At 40.9% G+C, this 27,724-nt stretch overlaps 1 protein-coding gene across 3 annotated transcripts in view; it reads right to left on the reverse strand.

Annotated features, from left to right (window-relative positions):
• Positions 1 to 17,693: 17,693 nt before the first annotated feature.
• Positions 17,694 to 27,724, reverse strand: part of KDM7A (lysine demethylase 7A) — a 63,331-nt gene continuing 53,300 nt past the window's right edge. For 2 of the 3 annotated variants that reach the window (XM_041398474.1, XM_041398476.1), the window contains 5 exons: positions 25,536 to 25,684; positions 25,189 to 25,397; positions 24,767 to 24,852; positions 23,370 to 23,646; positions 17,694 to 22,767 (listed from right to left, as the gene is read on the reverse strand). In XM_041398474.1, the coding sequence (XP_041254408.1) occupies positions 22,673 to 22,767; positions 23,370 to 23,646; positions 24,767 to 24,852; positions 25,189 to 25,397; positions 25,536 to 25,684 (816 nt within the window). In that variant the 3' untranslated portion in view covers positions 17,694 to 22,672. The remainder of the gene's footprint in view (positions 22,768 to 23,369; positions 23,647 to 24,766; positions 24,853 to 25,188; positions 25,398 to 25,535; positions 25,685 to 27,724) is intronic. The other variant, XM_041398475.1, reaches the window with a different exon arrangement.

A 27,724-nucleotide genomic window follows, 5' to 3' on the forward strand; every position in this document is an offset into this window, starting at 1 on the left:
GGCCAATGGCACCATCATCCAGAACCAGGCAGTGCTTTGGAGCTGCAGACTAATTCCTAAACCTCTCCATAAATATTCTGCAAGAACAGGACACATTTCCTGAATGGGGGGAAATGCCAAAATGGCCATGCTTATCAGCAGCTTTCCTCAGAAAGAGGTAATTTCTCACTAATACCAGCTATCTTATCCTGCTACAGAGACAGGTCTCTCCTGGTGAAACTCCTGCTGGAGTCAGAAGAAACCCACTGCTGCTTTTGCTGTTGTCAGATGGTGGGCCTCATCAATAGGGGTTCCTGATCTACCCTGCTTTAACCATCTGCAATGGGATCCTTTGAGAGCTGGCTGAAAATTCCTCTTTCCATATTGCTTCATATATTACATTAGTTTCCCCTTCAATCTCACTGCAGTGCTGATGATTTATCACCTCAGGCTTCCAGTTCCCCTCAGACTCAACCTCAGCACCTGGGTTTGCTCCTTCTCTTCCCACCTTCAAGGAATTCAAAGTAAAATTTAAACATTAAAAAACAACAACCCTTTACACCTGCATCAGTCACTCACTCTGGTTGCTACACACGGTCTAATCCACAGTTAAACTTCAGTGTTTTATGCTAAATCACCCACTCTGGCACCTGACTCACACACAGCCCAACCTCTGTCTTGAACATACCTCAGGGTGGGGGGAGTCTCTCTCCTTTTGGCCTTTCTGCTCAGCTGTTACTCATTTAATGAAATATAAGCCAAATATACAATTGCCAAATATACAACATGTTTCCTTGTTAGGCCTTTTTGGCTCTTATCCAGCAATTTGCAGGCAATGGGGATTTATATTTTACTACACAAAATTTCAGATTAATTCCTTACCATTTTCCAGGCCTCTGATGGAAGAAAGGGGAACAAGAAGGGTTTTCTTTGACCCCTACCTCACCCTCCATGACACAGCACAGGAACACACATCCTGGTCTGTCCTGGGTAACAGGGAGCAGTGACTTGTAAAGACAGCATGTGTCTTTTTATATAATATGGCACTGAATAATCTCAGGCAGTGCAGCCCGTGCCAGCTCCCCAGAGCCAGAGGGTTGGCACCAGAAACTAATCAAATACCTAACTCATATTTTTTTCAGGTAACATACAGCCCACCCCCCATTTTCACTTGTATTTAGTGAGACTCGGATTCTAGGAACAAGCATGTCAACAAAACCAGATCAACATGCTCACTGGGCAGGTTAAGTCAACACAAGGGCATGTTTATTCAATTTTAATGTAAGTACAGTCATGGAAGTATCTGCTGGGAAGGATCTGTGGGTGCCTCTGGCCCTGTCTCCCGTAAGAAGCAGGATTGTTGCCAACACTAGCTCAGATCATCCCTTGCTTTGTCTAGCCAAGTCTTAAACCCCCTCCAGAGTCCCTGACCTCTCTTGGTAACCTGTTCCAGTGCTGCACCATTATCCTGTGGAGCTTCTCCCAAAGGCCACGCAGAACATCCCAAACACTGCTTGTGGCTGTTACCCACAGCCATGTCATCTGTCCCTCCAGAGGCCTCCAGGAGTTCACCTCACAGAACAGCTCACAGATGCCTTTGGCGATGGTCCTTGCCACCCCTCCCTCTCCAGCAGCCAGGACTCCACCAACCCCCAGAGATTCACTTCTCTTTGGGTTTCCCTGAAGTCTGTGGACTCAACACTGCTGCAAGTTGTGATTGCTTAAGTACAGAGAGCTAGAGGAAATGAAAAGCACCAATTTGGGATGTTCCCCCCCAATCTGGAGGCTCCAGCATGTCTCTGATGTCCCCTGAGCCCCACAGTGAAATGACCTCTGGCCTTGGAAACTCTATTTTTGGTGCACTTTTTTCTCCCTCCCTCTCCTTTTTCCATCCTGGACTTTGAACTCCCTATGATCTTGTCCGCATGATTGCATCATTCCTGCCAGGTAAGGTCAGCATGAATAGAAGGAAGTACAAACAGCACTTCACACAGCACACCAGCAGCTGGGAGAGCCTGCAGCCAGCAGAGGTTATGGACCCAGTCAGGTCTAATAAAGACCTGCATCAGTGGAGGGGCAGGAACTACAACCGCGACCATTCATGTTGAAACAGAGGTCACTACATCCCCTGCTTCAGAGGCAAATCCAAGCCCTGCGGGGTGTCTCAGGAGGAGACTTCCTTAGCACATAGCACTGAGCCAGGGCAGCCCAGCAAGGCTCTACTGCAGGCTGCACAAGGGAAGAAATACCATGTGTTTTCTTTCCCTTGTCACTGTAGCTCAGCACAGATGTAGAATATGCATGGAGAGAGGGAGGACTTTCCCTCACAGGACTCGGCTGTAGCCCTGTGAGGCACTTGGATCTGGGGTCACTGTGGCCAGTACCAAGGAGTCACCATCCTGATATGGAAGATCTGAATTCAGCTCATCTCCTGGATGCCTTAAAACAATACCAGCCAGTGTATCCCGAGCTCCTGGCGTCTCCACGTGGCTCCATCTTGGGAGTCCTTGCTGTGCAGGCACCAGCAGTTCAAACCTCTATCCCCAGCTGACTTACCACGTGAGACAAGGAGAACAAGGGGACTGTCAGGGCAGCTACTGTTCCCCAGGTGGAGGCAGGACAAGGAGACTGTTTGCCTGAGGAAGGTCACTGCTCTGGCAGGGGCTGTAGCACTGTCAGCAGTGCTGGCTGCCTCATGGGACACCCTTTCTGTGGCATCAGTGTTTTGTGAGACGTGCCTCGTGCAAGTGAGAACATTGCAAAATTTAGGACATCTGTACAAATTCCAGATTGATGCAGCTGCTGAAATGTAATTATGAAAAATATTAGTCATTGAATTGAGAAGGCAAAACATCTTAGGAGAAAGAAAATAAACTAGCATGCTGTGATTGATGTAAGCCCATAACAGCCTCCACATGTCATTGGGACCAGCACAGGCTGCACCAGCTGAGGCACTCCTTCCAGAAATGGAAAAACTTCCAAGGGGAGCAACTACACAGCTGAGGCCAAGCCCTTGTTCCCTGTCACAGTGCTGGTGAACCATGTTGGCCTCTATTGCTGCACAAAGATGGGTTTTCAGGGGCACAAGGTCTCTGGCCACAGTTTGGGCTTCTGCACTTGTCAAAGCTTGGGACTGAAACATAATCAGCTCGGATGAGTTAACTAGATGTCAGGAATACTCCTCAGTCCTGTTCAGAATTGGACCTCTGGGCCACCAAGAGTGTTTGCTTTCAGTCAGCATATGCTGAGCATCCCCAGACTTCACCACCACTACCAGGAGCTGCCAGTCCCTGCCAGCCACTTTCCATCCCACTGCACCCTCAGATAACAGCTGACCTGGCCCTTTGGTGCTGGGCCCTGGAGAAATTCAGGGACAATCAAAGAGGGAGGCATGGTCACTGTTGCTCCCTGGACTCACCAATATGGCCAAGGCTGTCAAACAATCACCTTCTCCTTCACCAGTGTCTCTTTGGGTGCCCCCAAGAGGCCTGCTAGTACCAGTTTGTTGGGAAAAGTTACCATTCCAGCTCAAAAAGGTCAAATCCAAGCCCCAGGTCAATAGGTCATGCATTATGCAACTGTACTCACATGTGAAACACATTTAGCCTCCTGCTGTAGTTTCATAAAGTATATCCAGAAAAAAGATGCAACATATCCTGCATATCAGTGGAGACAAGACAGTAGGAGCAGTATTAAGAGATTATACCACATGCATCCAACTGTTTCTATTTAACAGGTGGCTGCTCAGCAGCAGGTACAGAGGATCACTAAGTTCTGGCAATCCCTGTAACTCTCTCATCTCTCCCCAGCCACCTAGTGCTCTTTTAGGCGAAGGAAACATGAAGGAATATGTTTGTTGGGGTTTTTCCCCTTCCTCCTCTACACTCTTTTTTGTTTTAACCTGAGAAATGCAACTCAAAAAGGCACCAGCAGAATGCCACAAACATGTAGCTGACAGAGAAGCAAGCTGTAATTTCAGTCCCGACACATGGAGAAGCCAACAAGTCTTCCCACAGGTTTCAGCAAGCTCCAGGTAAAGACCTCCAGGGTAAGGAAGGAAAGAAAACACAAACCCTTGCACTTTCATCACACCCTCATGCAGTGAGGAGCCTGGGATCCTTGAGGTGAAGTCTTTGGGGGTGCCCTGTCCCCATGTCGTGCAAAGACGGAACAAGCCAGCAAGTACATCTGGCAGTGACTGCTCCCGCCCAAGTGGCACGCCTGCAGATGGTTTTTCTAGGAGGCCTTGGAGACAGGCTGAGGGTTTTGCTGCTGAATCAGGCTTTCTGCAGCACAGGCAGAGACCCCACCGCTGGCACCGAGCCCTGCAGCTGCACGAGGCCTGGCACGAGCCAGCAGGGACAATCCTGCCACTGCCACTCGCCCGCTGCCAGCCAATGGCATCACTGGAGGATTGCATCCGCTCAGCAGGAAAAGCTGAAAAATAGGCACTGCAGGACAAACCACAGGAAACACGACCCTTTCTGGGACAGAAAGGACTTGTTGTACAGCACACGTCGTAGACACTGGGACACAGAGGAGGAGTGTAGATTTGGCACTTGAGTGCAAACACTGTGTCCCTGCTGTGCCTCATCACTGGCTGCCTTAGCCTTAAATATTTTGGTTCATCATCTAAGCGTACGTGTTCTGAAATATGTAATTGTCAGGCTTTTCTGAAAGCTCCTCAAATGCAGAATGCCTTGGTCCTTCCTCCCAGACAACTTCCACATGCAAGGAAAGACAACCTTGTCCCTAAAAGCCTCATTTTCAACTGCCGCCAACTGTTAATCTCTGCAAAGCAAGCAGCCAGGGCCATTTTTCTTCCTGCTTTGCTGTAGGTTCTTCAGAGCAAGAAGCTGTTGAGCATGAAGGCAGCACAGACCTTGGCCAAGCTCTGTGCATGCCACAGCAATGCCTGTGTGTACATTCTCCTTCCTTATTTCTCTTTGGAGCGAGCTGTCTTAAAAAGGACTCGGGGCAAGCACAGATAGAATGCCACCCCACACCCAGGTTTTGGTGTCTCCTGAAAAGCCCAGAGCCTGTGCATGCCAGCTCGGTGTTTAATAGCTGGCTCACAGGAACGGGGTGGGAAGGGCAGGACCTGTGCAACTTTTGTGGCTGTGTTTTCATTTCCTGTGTTTCCAGAGCAGCTCCTGTCCTTTGACAGATAGCAGGAGTGGGCAGATAAAGCTGCTTCTGTGGGAAGCGTCTCGCCTCTCAAGTGTCTCACTCCAACTGGCAAAGGCAGGGGAGACACAAGTGAGAGCAGCAGCTCTGGAAAGGGAATCAACAGGGACAACCACAGGGAGACAGGGGAATTGGAGATTAAAACATCAGATTGAAAAGAAACCATAAATCCCTGTTGGGGAATATAACTGGGGGGTAGAGCAGGAACAGAATGCAGCTCAGTAATGAGGCAGATGGCATTTTCTTTGGAAATCCATTCTTTGGAAATCCATCTGCAAATCCATTTGGGCTTTCTAGCAAACAAAGATGCTACACTACCCAGAAATCAGCTTGATACATGACCTGCCTCCCCCTCTGCTTTCAGTGGTAATAACTGCTGGAACAAGCAGCCCTCGTAGAGCCCACCTGGTCCAGCAGCACAGGCTGAGGCCAGTCTGCTCTCACAGCCAAGTCCCTGCTCTTCTTGGGCCATAAAGACAAGGTGACAGCCAGGCTCGGTGTCACAGGCAGGGCCCCAGATACGAAGGGCTCTCTAGAACCATTAAGGGCTAAGGACAAAACACTGTCCTGCTGCAAGGTCCTTGGAGTACGAAGACCGTGGCTCCTCCGTCAGGCAGGACGGCTCCAGCCACGCGGTTTGCATCGGTAAGAGCTGCAGGCAGCAATGCAGAGCATTTCAGGACATGACACCCATGGAGCAGGGATGTTTCTACCAGCCATCAGCACTCGTGTTCTGGCAGTGCTGAGCCATTCTTGCAAAACACTTCCAGGGAAGGAGAGGGAGGAAAAACAGCAAGATGCAGATGCTCACATCTAGCCCCCACCTGTCAGTTCCCTGTATTTCATTAGACAAATAATACTCGGGGTCAATAGCATCAGCCTCTTTCCTGGAAATGAAATAACTACAGCCAATCCTCAGGTTGCCAGGCTGGGGACTTGGGGGTGCAACAGAGGTCCCTGCTCTGCAGTCAGCTTCTTTTGGTGTCTTTAGCACAGCATTGCTTCCATGTCTCGCCTTTGCTGTGGTTTGGGTAACACACGTGTATGAAAGATGGGGCAAGAGTCCCACCCACACATTCGGTTTCCTCATGGAAGCCTCAGCAGAAGTGCTCTGGAATATATGGGTATCAAGTGGTGCATCAGCCCTTTGAAATGCACCCTTCGCATCAGCTGACATGGGCTCTCCTTGACTAGCAGTCAGCTCACACCACAGGCAGAGGGACAGATACAGAGCTCACCTAACAGCATTTCACAGTGCTCCTTCTGATGCAAAGAGTCAAGACCACGTGCAACAATTGTAGACCGGTGTTGTGTGCTTGCAAATGCACAAATGAACTTACCTCCTCCTTGGCTGCACATCCATTATGTATTATCACCAGTTTTTTGTGGACCATCAGATTTAGCTCTTGCATTTTCCTCTCTTGTAGAAGTTTTCATCATGCTTTGGGCTCAAGCTCTCTGACTCTTCACAACCCACCTCTGGCCCTTTATTTCAGGCTGTTTGCTTACTGAGGGTGCTGTGTTTCTGGCTGGGGCTGGCATTGCACACAGTGTTAAAAAAACCCATCTGTAAGCCTGCAAGGACAGGGCATTTTCTGAAAAGTAACAACAAATAGGCAGGCATTGTTTAAAATGCATCTCAGACCTTCAGTCACTAAGGTGCTCAGTCTTTTTAGTCTTGCTTGCAAAGGACTGAGTACCAGCCCCTGTGCTTTGTGTTTTTTGATGTTCCTGCCGCATATGAAAAGATGCTTCAAAACACCTGTTTGTCCCAACTTAAAAAAATAAATAAATTTGAAAAAACAAACTAAAAAAAATTGTGCTCCAGTCATAGAAACACAATGCAAATCCTCATGAGCTGATTTTTTCCAGGGAGGTTCCTTACCTCTAACACTGCTAATAGAAAGTCAATATTTAACAGAATAGATGCCACAGAGATACACTTTTGTTTCTGGAAATAAACCTGAAGGCCATATTGGACATGCCCTCACATCCCCAACATGAGAAACTTACCACATGGCCCCAAGGACAGCCATAGCTGGATCTCAGAAAGCTGGCTGGGTTTATCTGCAGACTGGTGAGGAGATAGGAGGGAGAGTAACACAGTAAATTGCAGTCCTGAAAAACTGTAGTAATTTCAGGGTCTACATAAGCATTCTTCCAAAAGACAGTGCAAAACCCAAGGGACAAGTGAAACATCAACTTTCTCCAAGTACTTTCAGTTAGGAAAACAAGTTGCAGAGCAGAGGTTTTTCATAGTTTAAAGTAGCAATAAAGTGCCTTCAGTGGTAACAATTCCTCGGCCCAGCTGAACAACACATGGCTTTCTAGAACTGTTGAGACATGACATATGTAGCTTTCAGTGGGAACCATATTTTTTTCCTTCTCTTCTTTTGAATTCCCTCCAATCTTTTCATTTTAGTGACAGATTGCAAGATGGATCCCAACAAAGAGATACTTGAACTTTTTCTTTCTTTCCTGTGACACTCAACATTCACTTTAACCAACAGCCATAAACCCACAGCAAAGTTGGCATTAGATTCTCACCCGTGCTTCCTCAAGGAGTGAATGCCTAAAAATTGATGATGGGTCTAAAATCTTTCTGAATGTTTTACAGCATGCACAAACACCTATGTAGTGAAGTAGGTTAGGGGAGCTCTGTCAGCCAACCTGGAGCAGGAAAGCTGCAGGGAAGATCAAAGAACCAAGTAAAAACTTAAAGGTTGTAATACATTACACAAGGAAACCCAGCAGGAAGATGCATTTACTCTGCCTTCACATGGGCATCTTCCATCACTGACAGCCACAGCCAGGACTACAATGTTGGTTTTCTGATAGACAGGACTGTTGAAAACTCCAAGCCTACCAGAATAGCACAACCCCCCTCTCCCACAGATCCAAGCTACAAAAACTGTCACGGGTTGGTATTTTCACTTCCCTCCTCTCTCCCACAGCCTTCTCCCCTAAAAAGCTATTGAATTAAAAAAAAAAATTAAAAAAAAAACAACAACAAAAAAACACATTTTGGTTTTATTGTAAGGCAGTGGCTATTTTAAGCCCAAGTTACTTTGAAATAAAAATAGAACTGTTTGCTTTGCCTCCTCCCCCACTGAAGGAAAGCAGCATTAAAACCTAATCTCCTTTCACACACAACATAGGTGCAAGGAGTTAGCATTTTCCCTGCAGAAGAATGCTGCGGGAAAGACATCCCATACACATCTCCTGAGTTCAAGGGAACTGGAGGTAAACTTGAGGACCAGCCGAGACATGCAATAAAAAGATTGGCTTTATTCTATTGTAGGAATATCCCTTTGACTGTGACCCTGCCACTCTAGTCATGATTTCTCTGGGGTACCTCATGCCTAACATCTCCCACTGTACATCCCTGAGAGCAGAGGAAGTGCTGGCCTCCGAAGCTGTAACTGTCCTTTGTTTTCACCGGATATTTTCAGGGTAGCACAGAAAAAGCAATCACATCTGGGACCACCTCAAGGGGCTGCTGGCAAAAATCCAGAGGCTCCACAGAAGAAGCAGCAGACTGCAGATTTCGAAGCCTTGGGCAGGATGTCTGTTTCCACAATGGCTGGGGAAGGAAGCAATATAAAGGGAGATGGTCTGATAAGAGCACAGCTATGATAAAAAAGGCTCTGTTCAGTACTAATTTCTTTCAGCAAGAAGAAAGGTGCCCACAGTCACTGGGTTACAGACTTAAGTCTCTTGCCTCAGTGAAAAGGGAACGGGTTAGTATTGAGGCAATGTTGAATACTAGATTTTAAAACAAGTACAAAAATAGACAGGGAGCAGAACAGATGTGACAGACACTGAGTTCTTCTCATTCATCCTGCAGTTTTGCAGAAAATTGTTAAAATAATTTCTTCATCAATTTCAGCACTGGTGGCTCTGTCCTGCTTTGTCATAGACAGAGGAAAAACAGCAGCTGCAAGGTGAAGCTCTGTGCTTTGTGAAATCAATCATCATTTCCACAATAGAAACTTCCAGGCTTTAATTTACAAATTTGTTCTGCCACTCTCTTCACTAATGTGTGTTCCATAACTGGGAACACACATTAGTGAAGAGAGTGGCATTACTGACTGGCCCATAAAGAGCTTTACTAAAATTTTAAAAAGCACTGTCCCTGGATAACTGGGAACACTCACATTAGTGAAGAGAGTGGCATTACTGACTGGCCCATAAAGAGCTTTACTAAAATTTTAAAAAGCACTGTACCATGGGAACACTCCCCTCTTCTGGCTGCCAGCTGGTGTTTATGCCATCTTGCCTTTTTTTCTTTAACCAAGGGGAAAAAAAAACGATTTTGGAAGCTAAGTTTGAGGCCAGGATTCTCTGTATAAACAAAGCCATTCACAGTATGATGGATAATCACATTCTCTTACTTCCCAGCATCTGCCCATGGCACACTGTCCCACTTGCCCTCGGGTTTGGCTCGTTTCACCTTTTCCAGGTGTAGTTTTATTTTGTGCATTCCTATGTCAAATGCCAGCACTGACAGCATCAAGGGGATGGCTGCCCCTGCACTGCTCCGACTTGAAGTTCCCTCTTTGAAGCAATTCTGGCAGGCTCCGAGGCAGGAGGCTACCGCTGCAGGCTGTGTCATGAGCTCCTCCTGGCGGCCAGGAACACTGGATTAACTAACTTGCCTGTGCTAAGAGCTCAAGGATAAATACACAGCTTTCTATTGCTCTTCTACGCTCAAGAAACACAAAAAGTGGAAACGCAAAATGAGCCACATATTCTGGGAGTGATGTAAAGGTTTTCATTCCTCACTGCCTGCACATGTGGCTAAAGGGAATGAACATATCTTTACCCCTCGTATTTGGGGAATTTTCATAAAAATCACAAGTTTCACGTTTCGTTCCAAGTGGAAGAATCAATTTCATTTGCTGTGCTTTCCAGTCTTGTATGACCCACAGCCAAGGAAATACACCCTTCCTAAACATTTAAGTGTGTTGAAGCATTCTCCATGCTTAGTCTGCAGGACAAGAGGGAAAGAGGAAGGAGTTATCCCTACCATCTTCTGGGACTGGAATGGAATGGAAAGAATGGAAAATTCTATTCTATTCAAATAGCATGGTTAAAAATATGACAGTTGAATTATAACTAATCCTGGCCCAAGGTGTTACCTGAATCTCTTTGTTAGGCACTGCACAATTATCCAGCATCCAACAGCTCCCATCCCAGAAAGGATACATCACAAAGGACAAGCAGTAACACCCAAGTGAAACAAGAGGGAGGAAAGAAAACAAAATAGGAGTTTTTGCAAAGACTTCGCCATGATCTCCACTCCCTTTCTGGCTGGCCATGAGAATATAACATTATAGCACTGCAGAACACCTTCTGATTTCTTTATAAAGATATTTAAATATATGAATATGTGAATACATGTATAAATTAATTTATATTTATTACACACACTCTACCAGCCAGGTAGTAGAAACATCACCTTGGCACCACATCTGCCTTTGCTCAGAGCCTTGCCATCACAAACCAACAGGGAAATTTCAGAAGGAGGCATCAGGCAGTTTCCTCAGGGTGTGCTAATAGAAACTGTTGTTAATCCTGCCCGTTTTCTGTACACACCCAAGAAGCCTCACATCAGAGCTATTAAACACAGCATCTTGCACTAGAAAGGCTCCTTTGAGAAATGTTTTGTCCAGGACATCCTTCTGATAACTTGGCAGAGATTTGTTCAACAGCTGACCTAAGTAACATCGCAGGGTTCATTTTCCCCCCACAAACTTCAGCATCCCTTCCTTTTCTTTTTCCCTTTGCTGCTTCTACATGATCACTGTCCCCCCTATTCCATATCTGAGGTGCAAACCAGGACTTCCAAAACCTAGATTTTGCACAGGTTCTGTCACACAGAGAGAGAAGTGGATTATACCATGGAGTAGAAGCACAGCCTGGCCCTGTGTCCAACTGCATTCCTGTGAAGACAGTATTTACCTCAGAAGTCAACCCCTACTTGTGGGAAAAGCATGGATTATATGTGCTGCATTCACATGGGCACAAATATGTATCTTTTCTTCTGCACACCTCTAAGATACCCTGCAAAATAAAAATTATGCAGGTTCTATGTTTGAAAGTGGTCCGAAAGTCCCTTGCCGTAATATCTCCAAGGGAGAAAAAAACCCCTTTTTTCTAAATTTTACTGTTACACTTTTTAAATTTCCTAGATATTGATGTAATTGATGATGATTTGATGGTGTTGATTTGAAAGTTCTTTGGGCATAACATCTCCAAGGGAGAAAAAAAACCCTCTTTTTTCTAAATTTTACTGTTAACACTTTTTAAATTTCCTAGATATTGATGTAATTGATGATGATTTGATGGTGTTGATTTGAAAGTTCTTTGGGCTGTTGAGTTTTACTAGCTGTTCACAGGTATGCCAGCCTTTGGGCTCAGACTGTGTCATTAATTAGCACTTTAAAATATCAATAGCATTTGAGGAGACAGGAAAATCAGCTAGCAAAATTGCACTCAGAAACATCCCCAGAAATTTGGGGAATTTAAAAATGTAGAAGGGAAGGCCAGAGATGTCTTGGTTTACGTATGAGAATCACATCAGTGAGAAGGAACCAGTACTTCACTGCAGAAATACTGCAAAGCATAGCCAAAAAAAATTAAGCAGAGAAGAAGTAAAAATCAATATAGATGTCTAAAATGCTTACTGAGATTCTGTAATTTTCAGCTATAAAAACTAAAAAGATATAGAAATAATCCATTTAAAATTTATCAGATTTTACCTGTTTAACTTGTATCAAACTTGGTTGCACCAGTATACAAGTCAAACCATGAGAAGTTTTTAAACAAGTCTCCAAGAGATGCTTAGTTTAGATGTTTTTATACAAAAGCAAAATGTGTCTGTTCAACCTCCTTCCATTCTGTTACTGCAGTGACAGAAATGTTGATGATTCAGTGCCACTAACATGACTTTCCAGGCAAAGCTGCTCCTTTATTATGTGACTGGAACACCGGACAAAGAAACATTCCACTCAAAGTAACAAAGGAAGGATGAAACAAACCAAAATGGCAGTGGTTTATAAAGAACTTTTCCAAAATTGCAAAATTGAGAGGTTCACTTCATATTATGACAGTAGTGTAAGTGAATAACTAGTTTGGATAAGTAAGACTTCAATAACACTTCAAAATGCTCAAACCCAAGCTGACCTCAGGGTTGCATTTACAAGAAAGCTCACACCATTCCAGGTACAGCTTGGATAACTCTAGGTTAATTTTTGTCATGTTTATCACAGGAATGTGCTTAACCTCTGCAGACCTGACATCCATGCAAAGGACAAGAGGCCACTGAAGGGAAGGAACACCAAAAACCCTTCCCCATTTGGCTGGGGATGGGAGCTGAACTCTCAGCTGACCCAGGTGAGGCTGGTGAGAGCTGAGTCCGGCTGTGGCTTATGCCTCGCAGGGGGAAGGCAGGGATGTCTTTCAGGGTCCCACCCTTTCCGTGCTCTGCCCACAGGGGCTGGCAGGTCATAATATTCTGCTGACTTGCGACTCCTCTGATCCCTTCCCTCACCAGGACACCCCTGCGGCCCTCATCACATTAGCAAAACAAAAGTCTAGATTCAGCAGCACAATCAAAAGCCTTCATCCTCATAGAATTCCTGCACAGGAGAAACCAACTCCCAGGCAGCAGAGAAGGTCATCTTGCCTCCTCCCCACAACAGGCTAGGACAAAGCAAGATCACTTTTTTCCAGAAGAGCACTAGGAGTTCTGAATCATCCTAAATCTTGACAAAGGATCCCAAAAGAGCAAACCGCAGCATCACCTGAAAACCCTCAGAAGAACAGCTACATATTTAAAGATACGCCACTGTATCAACTGAGGCATTACTACTAATCTCATCAGAATATCATATGCATGTTCAGTATATGAACTGGTTAGAAGTAAAGGGTAGACATGGTGTGCAAATCAAAGCAAATTTCCCTAAAAAAACCCCCAGTGGTGCTTCTAGCTAGAAACCAACCCTATTATGGCCCTGTTACTTGCAGTGATTTCTATGAACCTAGTCTTCCAGGTGTTAAGCCTATTCAGTTCAACTTCTCCATGTAGGTGAGAGTGAAAAATCTAGTATTCCTGTATCTAATTAATAAAGAATTACTTCATTTTATATATGTGGTTTCCTTTCTATTCTCTACCACTATATACATTTTGATCTAATGAGTCAACATGACATCTTTAAGATATCAAGTTATACCTGTGCTCTAGTGCTTCAGCTAATGACTGGAGGTATGGGTTCCACAGAATATTTAACAGATCAGTTATTTCTTTTTTGTGTTGTTCCCAATCTTTAAGTCGTTTTCAGTGAACCACAATAGTGCAGCACAGAAAAGTAACTCAGCTTTTTCTTCAAGCCATGAACTCTAAAATATAGTGAAATTTTGCATCAGTGCAGGAAAAAAAATACAGAAATAGCTGAATGTCCCAACCAAGGGGAAAAGAATTTAAGTATTTTAAGAGTATTTACAGCACTATTTTGGTGTCTATTGAAATGTGTAATAAAAGGATTACTGAAGACATTCCTTTAATCATAGCTAATATTACTAGAGTAGCTAATATTTTATACTGTTGAAAATTGAGATTAGTGGCAACAGAAAATTAATGGCAGCATTATTGAAAACAGTCTATAAGCTATCAGGGCATAGCAGTGGCCCTGTATTGTGAGTACATAGGGTTTGTATGAAGGAAATGTCTTATATTGGAGCCATGAGCGCTTCACAGGAATTCCAACTCTCCAAATACTTCAGTTGTTCCAACAGAAATCACTTCTGCTTACAAACCTCATTCACAAGGAACTAGGATGTATAACACAAAGTCTCTTTCGTGCTCTGTATAAACTGAACTTCTTAAAGTGAAATCCTCTTACTAGTGAAGAGAATGCATTAACAGTGTCTAAAACACTCTGCAGCACCACAAGAGGTGTCTTACACAGTGGTTTTGAGTTTTCCCAAAGCATCTCACTAATTCCTCTTTTCTGACCTGCTGCAAAAGCCAGAGAAAAGGGCATCCTTCCTATGCCATGTCTCATTTAATGCTTGGTCTCCCTCCGAAGACTACAGGTCAGCATCACTTGTGGTGCTTAATGACAGGCCCAGCTGTCCAGCAGTCTTTGCAATACGATCACCCCAACTGGCAGTAGTGCACTGCACAGCTCACAGATTTTTCTTCTCCCCACTCCCAGCAGACCTGGGCTGAATACAAACAGACTGGGAAGCAAAATGGTTCCACTCAAGGAAGAACCTCATCTGAATAACAAGTTCTGACATTATTACTTTTAGGACAGCTGGCATGGGAAATACATTTTGAATGCTCTCCTTCAAGAGGTGCAATGCTTCAACACACGGGAACAGCTCTGTTCAGTAACCGTATCATGATGGAATTTAAAACTCTTTCTACAAGAGCTGGTTGAGCAAAATTTCTACTGGGCTGGAACTGTGACAAAGCAATTCAAATACCTTTTGTAAAAAAAGTAAAAAACCCTTTGTAACTAGAAATCAACTTAAGAATGAATCACAAGATTTAATATCTTCATATTAATACTCAGCTGAAACTGCTGTCAAATTAAGCCAAAATTTCCACAGCCCACATCCTATTTGAGGAAACCAGAATAGCAGTTTCTAGTTTTGTTGGCTTTTAGCTTAACCAGAACAAAAAGCCAACTTGTATCTTTATGACTTACCACCAAGGTGTATGATTCATGGGCAAACGTTTCTTCCACACAGATATCATATTCTCCAAGTATGGATGGGAACTTTACTCACATTAATTGCAGCAAAAATTTCTTACAAGGAATAAATTTTGGGGCAAAGCATCACAAACAAGCAGACTCTTTGTGAACTGTTTTTTTTTTAGTTGACTTAAAAGTTCCAAAGTAGAGTATTTTTTCCAAGACCAAAGCAAATACAGCAGAAGCAGTACAGATAAATAGATCTATTAAGCCAAACACAATTCTTTGAAAAATTGCAGTAGTTATTCTGAAGACTGAATATTAATCGGCTTTTGAGAAATCACACCTTAGTCTAGACAAAGCAAACTGTGCTATTAGCCAGCTGTTAGGTGGAATACTACAAGCTCTGGCAATGACAGATTTTATTCACTGTCTTGATCACCAGCTGTTTTTTCTGCAAGTAAAAATTTCAGTCACCACCATTGTAGAAACCAAGGTGTTCAACAAACCTGGATGGATCAGAAGGAGTAACAATAACATTCTGGTCTTACAGTTTCAGTCCTCATTAACTTTTGGCTTGAGACAGCTGACATTACTTACCAGCACTAAAAGTGTACTTTCAAGGGCTCCCAGGACAAGTACTTCTATATAAAGAAAAAACTAAGTTTCTACAGAAACTAACACTCAGCATGATTGACTTCACCATATTCATGCTATTAGTCATGTTTCCATCGTGAATCCAAAGGTCCACCTAAACAAAACGAACCAGAAAATGTTTGCTTGAATGTGTTAACTCATGAGCCGCCACCACAAAAGCTTCACAATTTAAGCAGGTCAGGACAAAATCTCTGGAGAGAGCTGAACTTCACCAAATGTACAGAAATGGAAAGCCAGTCTGTAGGCACTTTACCAGTGGGTACTTTACCTCAAACACAGCAGAATACTATTGATTAAAGACCAAAATCAGTACTTTAGTCTTCAGAGACCAAGATGGGTATCTTGTTCATTCCCTGACTTTAGAAATTCAATTATTTTGCTGGATTTGGTAGCTTTGAAATCTTTAAAACCCATATGTCCCTCAGGAAAAGAACAATCCAGGTAATTATTTCTCCATTCTCTGCAAACAGAAAAGCAGAAGACCAGAAACTGACTTTTAATGAAAATATCAGCTGCTGAAGCTATCCAGTAGCATTTAAAGCAGCACTTGAGACATTTCACATTTTCCAGTGTATTATCCTGTCCCACTAAGTGGCTGAGACAGAAAGAAAAAAATGTCTGAAGTGTACCTGGCAAAAAACAAAAGGGCAAATAGTAAAGTTGTTTGTGTAGGTTTTTATATGGGTATGGAACTTGTATTTGTGGCCCACTAAGGAGCTCTCTTAAGTCTATCACTTTAAGACCAAAACATTAGTCTGAGCAGTGAGCTGAGTGTGACAAATCCAGATGAGTATTTGATGGAAATGCATAGGCTGTAGCATTGCTATTCAATCACACCTTTCCAAAATATGCAGTTGCTCTGACAGACAAACAGCTCTTTTAGATCTTTGGGAAATCTTGGGCTAATCAAATTTTAAATCAGTTTTAACACATTAACTGAAAAGATGTAAAGGCATGTCAAAATACAATGGAAACAGATATCTGAAATATAAATATTTCATCATCAACCCCTGTACTTGACTCTACTTTTCCCTCCACTCAAATGAAAATTGTTTTTGAAACAGCATAGAAGTTTCTGCTCCCCAAATCTACAACACTATCATGTTTTAAACTTTAGGCCACAAAACATCCCAGTTTGTCATGGGTTTTCAACTGTCCCATTAAGCAGTATGTGGTTTGATGTGGTCAGCATTCTTGTTCTTTTTCTGTAAAGCACCTGGCACAATTAAGTCAATGAACAGATCTCCTAGTCATTACAGTCACCCATGAATTCTCTGTAAACCAAAAGCCAGGCTAAGAAGCAAACCTGAGCAGCTGAACAGGATGCTGATATCAAACCCTTTTGCCATCTGATTCTTCCAGTGCCACTAGTGCATCATTTATCTCAGGTTCCCCTGAATGACCCTCAGCAGAGCACTGCAGCAGGTCAGTGGTGCAGAGGAAGAGTCTGCACACCAAGCTGCAGGATGGGGCAGCCATGCTTTCACCACCCTAGGAAAGCACCCACATGCAAACTCTGCACTGCCACAGGAGCCAAAATAGGAAGCACTGGCAGCTGCAAACCCGACGATGATGTCTGGAAAGAAAAAGCAGCAGGGAAGTCCTCCAGGACAAAAGCAAATATGGCTAAGCATATGCAAGTGTGAAAGAGAAAGCTCTTCCAGAAACTGCACATGCTTCAAGGAAAAACAAAGAACCAAACCAACCAATAAATCAAGAGCTGAGTCAGCCATCAGTAGCATGAGACAAACCTGAACAAAAACCACGAGCAAGAATACAAAAATACCATTTGATACCGTTCTTAGAAATCTAGATCTGATAATATGATGAATCACAAACACTTCTACCTCCTTTTTATATTAGGATTCAAAAAGAATATACACATTGTCACAAAAATGCATTTAGTTGCTGTATAATATACTTGCATTGAAATGAAATTTGCACTTTGAAAAAAATTTTTAAATAATGGTATGAGAATATTCCCCTACATTTCTCCATAAAACTTCTTCTTTAAAATGTAACAAGCAAAGGACACAGAGATTGGACCTAGAAAAGCATTTTTTCTCCTGATGATACTCTGTACATTTTACTGTATTTACACTGAGATAAATGAGCAGAAGTCTAAAGAAATTAAACACTTTCCAGTGCTAAAATCAAAACATAAGCATACAATTTTTTAATTTCAGTATTTTAAAGTACAGAAAGTGGAAACTATGAATATCAAATACAAATTTAAACAAAGCCACTTGTCCTCCCCTAGAATAATCAATGTGAACTACTTATAGAAACTTACAAATTTAAAGTAAAATCAAAACAAAATAAATACTGTACATACACTTTCCCTGCCTGCAGGCAAAAGAGGATGGGAAATACTGTTATGAATTGAAAAAAATGCTCTTAAAGCTGCAGCATCCCATTTCCCAGCCAAATACTTAACACAGTAGTGCGTTTCTGTAAAAAGGAAGACACACGTACACCGACCCCTACTGAGCAGACACGCTAACATTTTCAGAAACATTAAGAAGGAAAGATAGAAATTAGACTATGAGAGTAGAAAAAGGAGGAAACGACAAATGGGCCAGCAAAACATTACTACAAAACTAGTAAATATAGCCAAGAACTAGCCCCATTTTTTGTTTGGTTTTTTTTTTCAAATTCCATGTTTGTTTTTTTTTTAAAAAAAGATTCACCAAAGCATTGGCAGCAATAAACATTTCCCAGCAGAAGTGACAATACATATCAATATAATCTCTTAAAGTGATCCCTTTCATTCCCTTCCCACAGCATGAAACTCTTATGGCTTAATTTATATTAAAAGTAGAAAAAGTCCTTTTTTTTCCAAACAGAAATGCAGCCTGTGAAGAACATGCATCTCCTTATCAGTGCTACTTTCATTTCCCATCCACTGCATGACTTATCATTCATACTCTTCCACAAAGAGGGTTACCAGGGTGGTTTTTTGTTGGGTTTATGTTTTGGAAAAATGGATGTTGCAGCTTTTCATCTTGTTTAACAATAAACAGTAAGGCCCTCGGTTCCATTTATATTTATCTTCTGTCAAAGAGTAGTGCTGGGCTCACTCACCCCCAGGACTACAAACAGCTTTTAATGGTCTGGAAGTATTATGTGAATGACACTCTGGAAAGACACAAGGCTTGGGGGTCATGGTGGGAGTGTAAAGGGACAGGTGGGCACGTGGAGCCTAAAGAGGGCACTAGTCACTGGGTCATTCTAGTTCTGCTTAGTCTCCACAGCTACCAAAAAGGGGGTAGGCCAGATTCCCACCAGCTCTGGCTCTGAAATCCTGCAAAAATGTTTAACACTTGAAACTTTATGCAACTTTATGGTCTCGTGAGTGAAGGTAGCTTATTCCTTAGAGCAAAGTTGAAGTGTCTAAAATGTGGTCATGACGCTGTGCTCTCTTTACATCTCTACCAGAGGTAACACAAACACTTCAACATCCAAAAAAAAAAACCAAACCAAACCAAAACAAAAAAAAAAAAAACAACCAAACACCCCAAACAAACAAACAAACAAAAAAATACTCCAAAAAAACCACCAAATCCTAAACCCCACCATGTGATCAGAAAACAACAATTTTAATTCTCAACATCTAACCTTTCCAAAATTCTCTTTAAGAATGAATTAATGTAGAGTTTCATAGGTTGCATAGGTAATCTACCTCAGAGGTCAGCAAAGGCTACCCTGTAGCCAGGGTTTATTAGCAAGTACAATAGGAGAAGAAAAGGGAAAGCTGCTGGAAGAATCTTAGATATAGTTCCTAGGTGGTCTTTCCATTTTCATATTTGTTTCTTTTTTTGCAATTGCAGGAACGTGAGAACTTAAGAGAGTGGGAAAACCCCTACAGTATTTCATTTTGTATTGTTCTGCCCACAAGAAAAAAATTAAAAAATTAAATTGAGTTTTATGCCAAATGCGAGTTCTCTGACTTTTCAAAAAATATTATCCTTGAAAACAAGTTACCATAGCAGGCATCATTTGCTGTTGTCCAGCCAGTGTTCCCTACTCCCTCCCTCTTCCACCCCAAGTGAGACAGCAAGGAAAAAAATTGGGCTTTTTCTCTCCACTACAACACAAGGTTCAGTCCATCTACAGAAAAACTGGTGCAGAAGTGATTTCAGCTAGAATACAACAAATATATCTCTACATACAAGTACACAATACAAGTGAGGTCACCACATCCTCTTCATGAGCTACCAGGAGATTTCTTTTTTTTCCTTTGTTGTTTTTCTTTTTTTTTTTTTTTTTTTTTTTTAATACTGCTCCACATGGCAATTTCTTTTGAATTACTTGTTCTGAGTTGGAACATCCGATTTAACTTCTGCTGGAAGCATGGATATTTGAAGAAAATAGGAATGAACCTCTGCCTGTTGACAGCCTGTGAAGAGACTATTACATAAATTCATGACAGTGGAGAGCCACTCAGAAAAAAAAAAGTTAGAAAATTAGAGCAATAGAAAGGATAAAACCAAGAAGAAATAATATATATGGGTCCAGCCATATCTATATTTCAACTGCAAGATACAGATAAATAGCCCCAGAAAAGAGATTTTGTATAAACCAATCACAGGTACAAGAAAGCATACTCTGTATTTTAAAATTCCTTACTCCAGATTCTATTCTGGCATACTTTTACTTCAGACAAAAATCTGTCTTTAAGGAGAGAGAACTGATTATTTATTCTGCTCTGAATCTGATTGCTGCCCTAAACTGGAATTTTCTACCATTAGAAATTGCACAGCCAGCAGGAAGGAAAAAGTTTGGTTCAATATGCTAAAGCTGAAACAGTTTCCAAAGCCTGGCAGGCATTAAACCATTTGCTCAAGTTTAAATGAAGACAGAATTTATATGGGTATATAATTTTAATTAATATTGAAAACACAGTTTATTTCTTTTACTTACTTTGGTGAGAACATACTAGATGATAGTTAAAATATTCTCTTTTAACTATTTCCATCTAGAAAACATAGCACCTGAGAACAGCAAGTCCTTATAGAAATTTTCAGCATCTGCACAATACTTCTTAGCTTATCTTCTGCTTTTTAGAAATCCTTGACTACCTCCATTCCCAATATTCTAAAGGTTGATAACTTGTGCTAAATTAAAAAAATTAAAAGACTAAAAACTTGGTTTTGTGAAACATTAATTAGCAAACAAAAAAAAAGTTTAAAAATTCACCCATACAAGTCACAGAAGAAGTTAAGTCATCATAATGTAGAAGTAGGGCTGCAAAAAACACTCCTAAACTATAATTTCCAAGCTTTAGACAAAGTAAAGCTATGAAAGCTACCTTTTTTTGCAGTTGCACTCTATTTTGATGTTTCTTCATTTGGAAACAGGGTAACAGTGCTAACTGGTTCTGACCCTGCAGCAATAAAGAACACCTGACATCAGAACTACATCCACAAATTTCTAAACGCACTCATAGTCTAGCCTCAATAAAAATAACTCTGCACAAATATTCTGGAAAATAAAACTGACTTTGTTTTTAAACCACAAGAGAAAATTATTCCAGTATAGGATATGGAGGAAGGAAAAATTGGTGTGGAAAATTAAAATCAATTTGATGATTTGGGACAGCTATGCAGGAGTATTTTTACTCTTACCAATCAAAAAAAACCAAACAAACAAACCCCAACCAACAATATTGTTGTCATTAGCATACTGACATTTACATTTTGGCTGGACCCTGCAAAATGCCCTTTTTCCAGAAACAAGTAAAAGTATTCCCCTTTCTGCCTTCATCCCCGTCCCTCAAAAGTTAAATATTTAATTTTATATTACAGAAAAATACATATTTTAAATCAAAATTATTTACAATAATTCAGAACTGGCATTTGCTATCAGCTCGGTATGAAGCCTGACACAAATTGTCATTCTGATACCAGTAAGCTACTTAAATGTTTATATATATGGACCAGTTAAGACTTTTAATTTGCTGTCTTGCCCAGCTTTGAAAGCAATACACATTCTCCTGCTTTCATGACTCCTCCTTAAAATGTGTTTAATGTACAATAACAACACTTTAAATGCTTCTTCCATGCTACATTAAGTAAAATGCCAAATTTTTTAACTGCAATGTGTATCTCATGAGTTACTTGAGAGCAACTGTTCTGAAGAAACATTTATCTTAACTGATGTCCCCGTTCCTCCAAGAGATATATTGGGTCTTCCTCCTTTGGACCAACTCTTAAATAACTAGTACAAATACAATTTCAGGGAGTCTTTTACAGAAGAAAATCATCACAGAGAGATCATCAGGAGGAAAATATGAACTCAGATTTGGAGGAAAGAGGTGCAGTTTAAAACAAGTTAGCTACTGGACCAACATAAGAAAATTCTTCTGTCTTTAGGAGTCTCTTCTAGTCCATTAAATAAATAAATCTGATATTAAAAAGGACAGGTCAAAAAATAATCAAGCTGGCAGAGAATATGCAACTTGCAAGTCAACAGAAGCCCAGCCAATAGCTTACAAAAAGCAGGAAAAAATAATAAGATACCTTATGCCTTAATTTAAAAAATAATTAATAATGCATCTCACCCCTATTTAAGACTATAACCTGAATATCAAATTTAGGAGTCCAGACAATTAATGTGGCTCTCCACTGCACCAAACACACGTTATCAAAACAATTTAAAACTTTCACATTATTAAATCTAAATTCATAACCCCCCACAGAAAAAGTCTTCCAAATAAATAGTTCCTTAAATGAATTTTAAAGTTGTGAAAAATCTATCAGAAATAAATTATTGATAAACCACCTTCATCATCTTCCCCTCATTAATTTAGGTCAGAAACTACCAGCAACAAATGATATTCAAGCCCTGATGAGAGACTATTTCTCACAGTCTGTGTCTCTCTGAAGATTTCCCCGTTCCCGTATGGTTATTGCTGAGCAGGTGTGGCACAGTGAAAATGCAGCATTGGGTTGGGTTTTTTTGTGTGGGTTTTTTTTTTCCTTTTTTTTTTTTTCCTCTTTCTTTCTTTTGTTCATCAGGCAGTGTTTTCTATGGTACATGCAAGTCTGCTTCAAGCAGAGGAATAACAGCAGCTCCAGGCTCTGTTGCCCTCAATACTGGTCTGTGCAGGAAAGACAGCAGTAGTAGAAGTAGCAGCTAAATTAAACAAAGAAGCGTGCATGGCCATTCCGGTTCAGCTTCAGGATCTTCCCAAGGCGCTGTTTAGCAGTTGCCATTCCTTTCTTTGGACGTTTGCCTGAAAAACCCAAGCAAGGTCTTCAGTCAGGAATTTCAGGATGAATTTTAATCATTGTACAACAATGGTGAAACCCAGCTTTCAAGCTGAAGCAAGCAAAATTTTCATCGGAATCAGTTTGAAAAACAAACAGGGAACCAGAATAGTTAAAAAGAGCGCCCCCAGGAACTGTTTTCCCTTTTCTGGCTAGAATTATCATAAATAAAATGAGTATATTATTTACAAATATTTCCAGTCTAGGAAGCACAATGGGTGCAGTAGGGGAGAACTTAAACTGACCTTCCTAAATTTTACTCAAGTTACTCTTGAGTAAATTACAGAATATAAACCAGAAACTAAAACCTACATAGTATGCTCATCAGACTATTTCTGAAGTGTTAAGAGTTTCTAAACCTTAATTTCAATAAGCTAATCTGATTCAGGCCAGTTAGATCTCTCTTAATTCCACCTCCCCATATTCTGTGCCAAAATCTGAGTGTCCACAGCATGTTCACTTAGTGTTTTTCCTCAAGGTCTAATCCTGTCCTTTATTCAGTTTCTGCATTTAGTCTTTTACTTCCCTACCCCAGCCCACTTTGGCAAGGGATGGAGATCAGCGTTACCTTTTGTTGCCTGGTTGCTGATAGGGGGTGGATTTGATGCCGGCCTCTTTGTTGGGTGCAGTGGTACAGACAAGGACGTTTCACCATAGGGCCTGTCAGGGCTAAGGCTGCCATCACTCAGCTGACATTCTGCTTGCATCAGGCTGGAGTCTCGTGTGTATTTGCCATGCTGAAAACTCAAGCTGTTGCTGTGGACTATGCTTCTGTTTTCCTGAACCTTAAGACTTGCTTCTGATCCACCCTCCTTCTTGATATATTTCTGAGTTTTATTTGCATCCTAGTATGGAAATGAGAAGAAAAGATGTACAAGTTAGCAGCTTCTGGCTAGAGGTTTACCCCAGTTTTTCTGATAATACTACTGCGTCTTTGAAACAGGTGTTTCAGTTCCACCAGTATCTGGACATTTTATGAGTCCATAATTTCTTTTAGAATAGATACCTCTTAAAGATAACATGCAACATAGTCTTTGTGCAAGCTTTTCCATATGCACCTAAGGGCAATGCTACACTTAAGGTATACATACTAATGAACTTAATTCCTCTACTTCTTGTTTTCAGTTTGCAGTGACCAAAACAAATGTAATTGCTCTTGATTAAACCAGCCACTATAACAAGACATAATCACTCACTACTTTAATAGGTAATTTGTTCTCAATATTCAGCTGATGAAAGAATAAATGCTAAATTGGGAATTACAAACTGCAAAGGAGTACCACGCATTCAAATATTCTTACAAAGCAAACACCACAAAGCACACAGTTAAAAACAGTGCTAATTTAACGGCTGTAATTTTGCAACTTTAGTTGTTCTAGTTAATTAATTATTCTAATACTTCTAATACAGACAAGTTCAGAAATACTAAAAAAGTTCACAGTGCAGAAAAGCTCAGAGGGTCAGAGTGTAAAGCACACAACCTTTCATTCCTAGCTGGATTCCATCTGGACATCAGAAAACAAAAATATTCCTACCTGCTAGCTGTTGAAAGCTATCACTTTAGTAGTACCAATTTCCTAAGCAAGTATCTTCACTATATATACTATCAACATGTTCCACCTGTTCTGATGTTCTGGTTGGGAATAACAATGAATAAACAAAGTGCTTCCCCAGTTAGAATTAATATAAATTCACACATTTTTAGTGCAGTTTTTTTTCTTTTTCAAGATCTTGCCCTGAGCACCTTAATATTAGGCACTATGAGAGAAAAGAATTTGAAAGGAAAAAACTCAAAACAACAACAGTGAAAAAAATGCATGACAAAAATAACCCAGTTACCAGAACCAGAAGTATCTGTCAGATACACAGTGTTTAAAGACCAGTCCACCATGCCTTCTGTACTTAAAATTTCATGATCTCTTCTCCTATAAAAATGTGTTCAATATGTTCTAAGTATTGCTTTACCTGGGGGGTAATCCTCGAAGCGTCATTCAGGTGTCTAGCCCATGCTGAAGTTCCCAAGTCTCCTTCCTCCTCCTTCACAGACCTACCTACAGAGGAGTTCAACAAGTTTGAATTGTAATACTTTCAATCTAGCCACTACTTTCCCATTCTGTTAAGTACGCCACAAAACTTTAAGAAGGAAATATTTAGAAGGGATATTCTGATAACAAGCTAAGTTTGCTCTAGTTTTCAGAAGTAATATTTACTTTTTATAGAAAAAAACAATAACGCAAAACCACAGAATACATCTTTTAAAATGTCAGTCTGATTTATTTAAAAGCTACTAATCTAATAACTACAAATCCAAAAATGTAACTTGAAGTGACTATTCTGAGAACTGTGCCAAAAGCAGGGAGCAGCAGTTCCTTAGTTCAGATACCTACCACATTCCATGGTTTTGTGGCTCTGAGATGGCTGTCTGTCTTTATGCCGACTCCTGGGGTAGCTTCTGTGTTCCTGAAGAGAGGTTCTTTTATTTGTGCAGTCTGTGCTTTGAGTATGACCTGGTAAACATGTAGTATAGTGCAATCCTGCCATAGAAAGCATGCCCTGAATAGCTTCTTCTTCTGTACTTGTCGAGGTAGGACATTCCCTAGGAAAATCAAGAGAGTAGTGAGCAGTTCAAAACAGAAGCCTTTGAAGGACTGAGTTTTACATTGCTATAAAGTAGAACCATAAATTCATGCTAAAAGATCTAACAGTTCATAAAAAATGCCAACAATGTGCTTACTTTTTACTGGGAGTTTCACTTCTGGATGGCTTCTGGGTATTTTGACAAAGGTCTTTCGTGACCTTCAATTCCTCTTTGAAATTTGATGTTACTTCCTGCTTCTCTTCATCACCTGAGCTTTCTGACTCCTCTGTGGAGGAATCCTTCTGCTGAAACAGAAGAGGAAACAGTATGCAGAATGGTCACCAGACCTAAGTGGAGATTCTATTGATGCCTCAGGTTTTAGCTTTTATATTTTTCAGATTCTGTACTTCTTTAGTGTGTAGTTCTGAGCTTCACATTAGGGGATGGTAAGCTCTCTTCACAGAGTAGGTAGACAAATTCCTTTCCTAGCTTGGGACCAAGGTGGGACTTCATAAATTCCAGGTCCAGGAGCATAAACAATGCGGAGTGAAGAGAGAAAAACAAGAAGGATGGGACTTCATAAGCTAAACCTATAACTGGACAATTAACTCCAATATGCTAATGGACCAGAACTTATCAAAGTATGAGACCTCGTGACCATTTCTGTGTTCATCTTGGCAGTAGCCCTGGCTGGGCTTTTGTACTGCCCAAAGTGTACCCATTGAGGCCTTTTAATAAACACCTACTTTATTCCTTTAGCTCTATCTAGCCTCTGTTCTACATCAGTTTTCACAAGGCATCATTACCTGAATTTATATTAAGTGAAGAATTCAAAAGCTTTAAGGTCCAATTGTTTTTATACTTATAGTATACAGAATGCAGTTAATCTGAATATAGCAGCTGAGATGCTGTACATTCAAATTTGGTAATACTGTTAAGTGCATATTCCACAGTACAGAAAGTGTCTCCAAAATCCATTTTTTACAAAGCACCTCACATATTACACCATACACAAATCACTGCATTCTCTTTATATAATGAGAGCATTAATTATTCTTATCTTCAATATTCAAAGTACAGGGAAAAAACAGAGAAGCATGGTTCCAAGCAGCAGACAGAACTGATGCCTATAACAGGACACATTCTGTCCCAGAAAACTGTTTCTGGTTCCTGCTCTCACAAAATATAGCTTTCAACAGCACCATCTCTGATAAATGACAGATGCTCTCAGGTAAATCCAGAGGACATCAGGAACAGAGACACAACAGCTGTTGCTTCTCTTACAGAGGCACAGCCTCATTTCATGAATGAAAGAGGTTTTCAGCTCCTGCTGAAATTACAGCTTGTATGGGCAGGAGCTTCTCAAAGGTGGAGCAACCATATGTGACTCAATATGCCTTTACAGGAAGCAAGGGCTACAGTACATATGTTCCATCTTGGTAATTCAGACTAATCTATTTTCAACAAGTACAGAGAACATCACAATTTTTTTTTCAAGCCAAGGAATATGTGACACTCAACAAAGGCTTTGAAAACAGATGATCAGAACATACAAAATCCTTAAAGACTGACACCATTATCCCCACCATCAAAAACAGAACTGGAATGAATGAAGTGCATTTTATCACCAAGAGGTATTTTTATACAATAGTTTCATTCACACGAGCAGCTTCCTAAAATTAAAAAGCAGGAGAATAGGGAAAAAACTAAGAGAATAAGTATAGCATAAATTTAAAACATTCACTTATTTACAAAGTCATACAAAACTGGCTATATTCTCCTGCAAAGATTAAATATATCACTTCTGAGAACCACTGATTCTGTGTCTTAGAAAAGGAAACCTGAGCCAAAGCTGCTGCCAATGCAGTTTAGGAAACCAGAAGAAACCACACTGTGAAGGTTCCTATCACTTACTCCAACATTTAGATTAGGTAATGATGAAAGAGAGCAAGTATCAAAAAAAAAATCTTGACCACCATGGAAAAAGTAGGAATTTGAAGACTTCTTGTAAAGTCATATAATAGGCTGACAACTGAAAGAAAGACCAAGGCATTAGCCTTCCAGAAGCATGAAACAAAAATGTCAGGTAATCACTTCACCTTACTGCTAACCAATAAAAATTTAAATTATTAAGTACAAACCCAATTTACAAACAAAAAAAAAAAAAAAGAAGTATTTATAGACACATACACACATCTCTAAATTCAAGAAGTTGCATTAAAAAATATGTTTGTAAATATCTCCACATATGTGTGCCTTCATATTTCATTTAATTCTGAAGAAACCACCACAATCTAGACCCTCAAATGGAGGACTCCCATCTATTTCCAAAATCCCTGAAAAGG

Source organism: Onychostruthus taczanowskii, unplaced genomic scaffold (genome assembly GCF_017590055.1).
Source record: "Onychostruthus taczanowskii isolate IOZ18803 unplaced genomic scaffold, ASM1759005v1 scaffold15, whole genome shotgun sequence".
Taxonomy (NCBI): domain Eukaryota; kingdom Metazoa; phylum Chordata; class Aves; order Passeriformes; family Passeridae; genus Onychostruthus; species Onychostruthus taczanowskii.